The sequence below is a fragment of the Triticum aestivum genome, chromosome 5B (genome assembly GCF_018294505.1).
Source record: "Triticum aestivum cultivar Chinese Spring chromosome 5B, IWGSC CS RefSeq v2.1, whole genome shotgun sequence".
NCBI classification, from domain to species: domain Eukaryota; kingdom Viridiplantae; phylum Streptophyta; class Magnoliopsida; order Poales; family Poaceae; genus Triticum; species Triticum aestivum.
Genome location: NC_057807.1, coordinates 49223013 through 49230903, shown reverse-complemented (window position 1 = coordinate 49230903; position 7891 = coordinate 49223013). Strand labels below are relative to the sequence as shown.

Below are 7891 nucleotides of genomic sequence, written 5' to 3'. Positions count from 1 at the left end.
TTGTAGAGACAATCAAGAGGACAGTTGCTGACCAGAAAAGATCTTGTGGGTATGCTCCACACATTCATGTGCTCATCAACTCAAAGATGGGCACAAACACTTACTTGTTGGACAAGGAGCATTTACCTCTCTACCCAGAATTTGAAGACAACACAGTTGTAATGGATGAGAATGAACCTTCATCAGTGCAAGCACAAGAGAAGAGAGCTAAGGCAAAGGCAGAAAAAGTTGCAAAGATGCCAAGTGCTGAAGAGGCATCTCAAGTGTTCTTGAAGAGCAAACATGATCAACTAGCCTATCTGATTCAAGCTACATTGAGGATTGAGAAAGGCTTGGCCACCCTGACTCAGAATCAGGAGAGCTTGGAGAGGATCATAGAGACCAAGTTTTATGATCTTGATCTGAAAGTCACTGAGATACAGACAGCAGTTGAGCAGCTCCAGGAGGAAGCAGAGGAGAAGCAAAGGAAGGTAACTACAGAAGCTTTCTCGCGAGTGCTAAGAGGTCAGAGGTCAGCTGCAGTGCCAGTACTAGATACTAGAGCTACCACATTAGCACCAGCAGCTACAGCTTCAGTGCCACCTCCAGCAGCCACTCCACCAGCTCCAACTACATCGACTGATGCCTTCGTCCTTGGAGTTATCTCTACACCACCTCCCGAAGACCAAGCCTAAGAGACGCGTATCACTATGCATATTTGAACTTTCTGGTAACTTGTTGCCAAAGGGGGAGAAATATGTATAGATCATAGGCTTCGAGAGAGAGTGTTGTTTTTTGTCTCTCTTGCTATTTGTTTGGTTGAAATTTATTGTGTGCTTGTTGTGTGAGATACTTGTATGATCATGTGTTTGGTCATATGCTACTTTAATGTTTGCTTGGATGATATTATCTCTTATATCCATATATGATCATTCACTTTGCTTGGTGATGAGTGCATGCTTTTAATTGTTATCATTTTGAGAGCTCCACCAAGATGTATGTGACATGGAAGAGTAACCCATGATACTAATCGATTGTGTATTTGCATTCAAAAGCAAATCTTAAATAATGCACAAATTTAGGGGGAGCTCTTGCTTATCACATACTTCTCAAAGCGACGACGTATTTCAATCTTATTATCATTTGTCAAAGCTTTGATCTATATGTTGTCATCAATTACCAAAAAGGGGGAGATTGAAAGTGCAACTATTCCTGGGTGGTTTTGGTAATTCTTAACAACATATAACTCATTGAACTAATGCTATTTCAAGATGAATATTTTAGGAAAGTTCAATGATTGGCATGACATGGATTAGGAATGTGGACCCCTCAAAATGCTAAGGACAAAGGATTGGCTCAAGCTCTAAAGCTCAAGACTCTACATTTTACTTTTAGTGATCTAAGATCACATTGAGTCCATAGGAAAGCCAATACTATTAAAAGGGGATGATGTGTTGCTTAATGGCTTGCTTGCTCAAGATGCTTAGTGATATGCTTCAAAAATCCTCAACCACTTTCTCATATCCACATATGTCTCAAACCAAAAGTCAAACTCGACCCCACCGATTTGATCTATCTGGCGCCACCGAGTTCATTTGACATAGCCACTGCCAGAAACCCTAGTCACTTCGGTCTCACTGATAGGGATCTCGGTCTCACCGAGATGGGATTGCAAACTCTCTGTTTCCCTTCGTAACGTTTTGGTCTAACCGAGATGAGCGATCGGTCCCACCGAGTTCGCAATGCAAACTCTCTGTTTCTCCTTCGTAACGCTTTGGCCCCACCGAGATGAGCGAATCGGTCCCACCGAGTTTGCCTGACCAACTCTCTGATTAGCTTATTACCAAAGTCGGTCCCACCAAGTTTGTGTAATCGGTCTCACCGAGATTACATTATGCCCTAACCCTAAAGAAATCGGTCCCACCGAGTTGACATGTCGGTCCCACCGAAATGCCTAACGGTCACATTATGAACTAAATGGCTCTGGTGGATGATCTTCAGGAACGGCGAGTAAAAGTGGCATTGGATTGCTTTGGGAGTGGTGAATGGTATTAACAATGGAATGGGAGGAGCCCATGCTGATAACAAGCCATTGTAATAGTTTTGATTTATGTTCTTTTGTTCATGAGACTAGAAACTACAATTTCGAGGCTCATAACCTCGCCAAATTTGCTTGTAATCTGAATGTAGGTAGACATGTATGGCTGGGTAAACCCCATGACCCAGCACATGTGCCTATGAACATCCTTGAATAATAAAGTGGCGAGGTTTTTCTAAAAAAAAAAGCTGTTGCGTGGTTCAATATTAAAACCAGACCGGAAACACACCAATAAATCACGTGGACATGTGGTAGGCGTTGGAGAATGTTAAGCGACCTACTCCGCAAGATTTAATGTCAGAAAGCATCATGAATTTTGGAACATACGAGAATGGATATTAGTGAGTTGAGAACATAGAGTCATGGATTGGAAAGGAGGAAAAGGTCTATTGTCGTGTTGTATATATAATTTGTTCACTCACTTATGCTATAACATAGAATCAGAATTGATTGGGAACCAAAACTAAAACCAAAAGCATGTTTTTTAGTTGAAACGTATTTGTGCTTTTTACAGGAGTGTTTATTTATGTGTTTTACAGCAGTGTAGGTCTCACATTAAAGTTGTATTATATATTTGTATTCATGTTTAGGCCCCACATGTGAGTACAAATATATTTTTACTTATGCTTCTTGTGAGTATTTTTTTTACTTATATTAGCACAACTCCAAACTATACAAATATATTTTTACTTATGCTTATTGTGAGTATTTTTTTGACTTATATTAGCACAACTCCAAACTAAAAAATCAATTACTTTTTAAGAAAGAACAATGTGGGAAATTAAAATTTTATTACAACAGGAGAGACTTAAAGCTAAGAAAATTAATCATGATTAACAGTCTCAATTTCTACGAATGACTATGCAAAACTTGCTCAATTTTTCCTCTGTATAAGCATGGTTTGTTCTCAAGTGGGGTAAATATGACTTGGATGTAAAGATGCAACCAGAAAAAGGAAAAATCAACTGCTTAGGCATGAACTTTAATCTTCATTTTGATTATAGTTACTGGCCTATGTGACTGACATCAAACAAATTGGATTTGGGATGTTGCTGAGACCAGGGACAGAGACTGTAAAAAAAAATCCGTCTAAAACAGACAGTACATGAACGAGGAAAGGGTCTAGTTCAGTACAAAGCACCGGCTATTTCAGTACAAAGCTAAGGGATAGGCCTCAGATCAGATTCAAGATAAAAAATAAAATGAAATAAATTCACTGCAGATAGATAATGATTCAGATAGATAACTTTCATTGCAGTGGATGATGGTTCAGTTCAGTACGGAACACCGGCTAGTTGAATAACAGTGTCAATGGGTGTTCCTTTTGTCCCAATATCCCAGAAAGCTGTCAAGATTTTACCTTCTAAGGAAGGAACCAAGGTACCAAATAGCAGGGGTTATAACAGGGAAGTATGGCGGATCCAGTAATACATAGGTCAGTAAGTTAGTATGTGGAATCTAATTGCTACATGCATAGAAACGAAACGGACTGAGCTAATACATAGGTCAAATCCGGCTTCTATTCCGAGGGCTATCTGACATCGATATATTTATCTCAGTAAGTTAGTAGCGTATAACCGTCCGAGATATTTGTTCATGAAAATAATCATTCCCCGTTGAAGGGCTCTTTGGTTCGCATAAAGCCTAAAAACTCAGAAATATGAAAATATGTATCGGGATGTAATGTTATACTGAATTTTAGAGGATATAAAAACACATGAGTGAATCTGTAATAGAAGGTGTTTTGTTGCAGCACAAGAAAACACACAATCATATTTCCTCTGAAACTTCCTATTAGATTAGGTGCATGGCATAGTTGTCACAGAAACAAAGATATGGAAATTTCCTCTGAAATTCATGCAAAGTCAACCATAGGAAAAATTCCTGTATGTCCCAATCCTACAAAACAAATAATCTTTATATCTTACTAGAACACATAGTTACCACTGATAGATTCAGATAACCTCCTAGCCAGCACTACAATCTTAATGAACTTTGAGCCAAGGAACTTCCAACATGTAAAAGAAAACAACTGAGAGAAACAAACTGTAGAGTTGGTCAATGATGATTTTAGTTGGATACGCAGAAGTATCCGGTGGCTACGAAAAAATTGAGAGGACCTATGTAGAACCAAACAATTCAGAAAAATGAAGAGGCGATATGAGGGAAACTAGTATACCCCTTCCATAATCCAGAGAGCTTTACTGAACTGAACAAACCAAACTATTACTGCATGGATCACATAAAAACCTGAAGGGTTTTGTTTGAAAACGGCATTACTGTATCACATTTTGCGAAGCGAATTGCATAGAAGAAACTAGCAAAAAAAGATACAGAGATCAACCACATTTGGGCAAAAAATCCCTAGAAAAATGGTCAAGCAGTGGGCATTTTTTGGCATAGAAACGAGGAATATACAAAACAAAATTGTGTAAAAACTAACCGAGTTCACTCATTGAAGCTATCGCAGACACATTACCTCACTTCCTTTCTCGTTAGCTGCTAGATTCACGCCGGTGCCATCGCCGCCTTGCCAGGGCAACTCCAGCTTCGGGCGGCGTGGGAGCCAAGCTAAACGGCAAGGGGCGCACCATGCACAGACCCACGTTAGTGTTTGTTCAATCCACCCAGTGGCTGGGTGATTCCCACTTCCTCCGCGATTCGATTAAACCTCTTGATTCCCCTCAGTCCCTCGCTCGGTTTTTGTTCAGTTAACCCCTTCCTCAATTCTGTACAAATACAAGTACAGTGGCTAGTGGTTGCTTATGTCTTACATGAATGAGCTTGTGTAGCTAACATGCGCAGAGGCTTCACTGAACATATGCTAGTACAACAGAAGTACTACTAATTAAAAATTAAATCCACAATTGACTGCACTCTAACATCAAAGTAGTTTGATTCAGTTCATTTTCTAACTTAAATTTTCTGAATCAGAAAACTGCTACCAAGGTTCACGTCAAGAAACCATTTGTAACTGTTCTCTAATTAAAATATGGCAGTTGACATTCAAATGTATCTCAAAAGTGATAGCCAAGAACTCAAAGTTGTATCATTCTTCACAAAACCAAAAAATTAAAGTAAGCAGATAAAAAGGAAACTAGTGAGCCCGTAGATTCATATTAGATATACTTATATCAGACTGGCCAACAATACAATGGAGACATGCATTTTATAGAACCAACTCGTTTCCTCCTAAAGTTCTCCGAATAATTTTAGCGCACGCAGAGAAACTGTGTCGACGGAAAACTTTTCCAATTTGCATCAAATTACCGAAATGTAATGGCACACAAGGTTACCTTAGAATAGTATATACTTTTAGGCCAACATCTTACCTCAGAAAAACAACTGAGACATGCAACCGTGATTTGCCCCGGAAGGCTTCATCACTGACAATTAGCATCTTGCACTGCCAGTTTCTGAGTTTCAAGGGAAATGCAAGTTGCTGTTTCGATATGATTTACTCAATATATTAAAGTCATAAAAAGATTCACTCAGCATTTCTCTTCGCATAAAACCCTCTATGGTCAAAATTTACGAACAGGAAGCAATTGCATATAAGAATTTACCTGTACAGATTTCACGTACAGTGCCTTTCAGAGTGGAAAAGAAATTTGATGTTAATTCCATCTTTGTTGGGTCAGCCAAACATGTCAAGAAACCATTTGTAATTGTCTCTAATTAAAACATAGCAGCTGGCGTTCAAATATAAGTATTTCATACAGGTAAAGCAGATTATCTCAAAAGTGATAGCCAAGAACTCAAAGTTTTATCATTCTTCACATATGCCAAATAATAACAAAAGTGATAGCCAAGAACTCAAAGTTTTAACATTCTTCACATAAGCCAGATTATCTCAAAAGCGATAGCCAAGAATTTAAAGTTTTATCATTCTTCACATAATCCAGCAATTAAAGTAAGAACATAAAAAGTTAACTACTGAGTTACCATAGATTCATATATACTTATATCAGACAGGACAACCAATACATTGGAGACATACATTTTATAGAACCAACTGCTTCCACCAAAAGATCTCTGAAAACTGAAAGACATAGCACCCTCATCTCAGGTCGCTATGAGTCAAAAGTAACTAGATAGAAGCTAACCCAGGCTGAATATGCTAAATTTAGTAAGACTAGATTCCTTCTGCGACCAAACATAAGGCATTCGCCTCCAGAGTTCAATCAGAACTGAAGGATAAGCAGTAGCTCATACCAGGTTGGTGTACTAAATTTTGCGGGACTTGGCTGCTCTCTCCAACACATCTACAATGATATCAGGAGAAGATCTTTTGAGTTGAACATACCCTTGGCTTGCGATCACATCATTCAATCTATTTGAAGAGAACATAAATTCAGTGCAAGCATCTTTGAGGTTGCTGCAATGATGCTGGTCAGCCAGAGCTAATATGGTCGCCACGGTCTCAACATCAAGACACTTGCATAGCATCCCTTCACATACCCTCTTCATCCTTTCCATCGCATACTTATCTGCAGCCACAAGTAAGTGCTTAACCATTTCTCTTTTGTCATCATCATCAAGATCATCCATGGAAGGCAATGAATCGGTGTAGATGAAGTGAAGAAATGCCTTGAAAACAGCAGGCTGCATGTCGTTAATAATTATGTCCTGTACACCTTTGTCCCCCAACGGACCATAGAACTCCGCGTTGAAGACCGCCGATCGCATCGCAAGCAAAATCTTATGCGCGGAAAAGACCTCCCCTTGAACCTTGAAAGTCACGTCTCCTCCTATCTTCCCCTCTAGCAAGGTTGCGATATTATCCAAAATGTCAGAGGGCGGCACATAGATACTGAGTATTTCCGTGATAACACTGACTTTGCACTCGATCAGGAGACAATCGTTCTGCAGGTACGCCGACTCTACTTCAGCAGTGGTCTGCATGAACTTTGGTACGCCCCAAGATTTTTTACGCTCGAACACGTCTGGCCCTTTGCGGGAGAGCGCCACAATCGACTGCCCACTAACCCGATTCAAACGCATCCACTCGTGGAGCGCCTTCACCTCGGCGTTCTTGGTCAAGAGCTTGAGGAAGACAGATACGTGACCTTCGCTCGCCTCGTCTGGGCTTCCGTCGGGGAAGTAGTATATGCACCATTCGTAGCCCCCGATGAGGAATGCCGGAGAACGGAGATATTTGCCTCTCCCGAGGCCCTTGAGACGGCTGTAGCCAGAGATCTCGACCGCGACCGTCGCCGTGTGCATCTCTGCAGTGCACCTCGACGGCACCATCGCTATTGAACTCTGCGGTGCTGCCATGGTGAGAGTTGGGAGGAGGACGGGGGTCGGCGCGGGTTGGACTCTCGATTAAGGCCGGCGGCGATGGGAGAGGTGGTTTTGCCTCCGAGGCCGAGGGTGAGCTGGGGAGCAGCGGCGCGCCGCGCGACGGAACACGGGGGCGGCGGCGGCCTGATTTGGGGGACAAGGTCCAGGACGAGGGTTTGGACGACGGGGGAGAAATTGGTCAATTTACGCAGGTCGAGTGACACTTTGGTTTGTGTGTGCGCGTCAAAACTGGACTGAAGTAAGGCTGGTCATAGTGGAGAGTAACATATACTAGTATCATGCATATGATAGTAGTGTATGATATTACATTTATAGTGCATAGTATCATAAAGTAGATGTGTTGATGTTGAGACCGTGGCGACCATATTAGCTCTGGCATGACACATAGTAGCATAACATTTATTATGTTACGGTATCTACCTATGTTACTACTACCCTCTCTTTCTTCTTTAATTGTTTGTCACATAAGCATGTTTGCGAGTCCCAAGTACATGATACTAGTTATGT

General features: G+C 40.9%; 1 protein-coding gene across 1 annotated transcript; it reads right to left on the bottom strand.

Annotated features, from left to right (window-relative positions):
• Positions 1-5930: 5930 nt before the first annotated feature.
• Positions 5931-7575, bottom strand: LOC123115617 (BTB/POZ and MATH domain-containing protein 1). The gene has a single exon (XM_044536733.1). The coding sequence runs from the start codon at positions 7355-7357 to the stop codon at positions 6305-6307; it is 1053 nt and encodes a 350-aa protein (XP_044392668.1). The 5' UTR covers positions 7358-7575; the 3' UTR covers positions 5931-6304.
• Between the last annotated feature and the right edge of the window lie 316 nt (positions 7576-7891).

Coding starts and splice junctions, on each gene's coding strand:
- LOC123115617 (XM_044536733.1), bottom strand. CDS start 7,357: ATGGCAGCACCGCAGAGTTCAATAGCGATGGTGCCGTCGAGGTGCACT.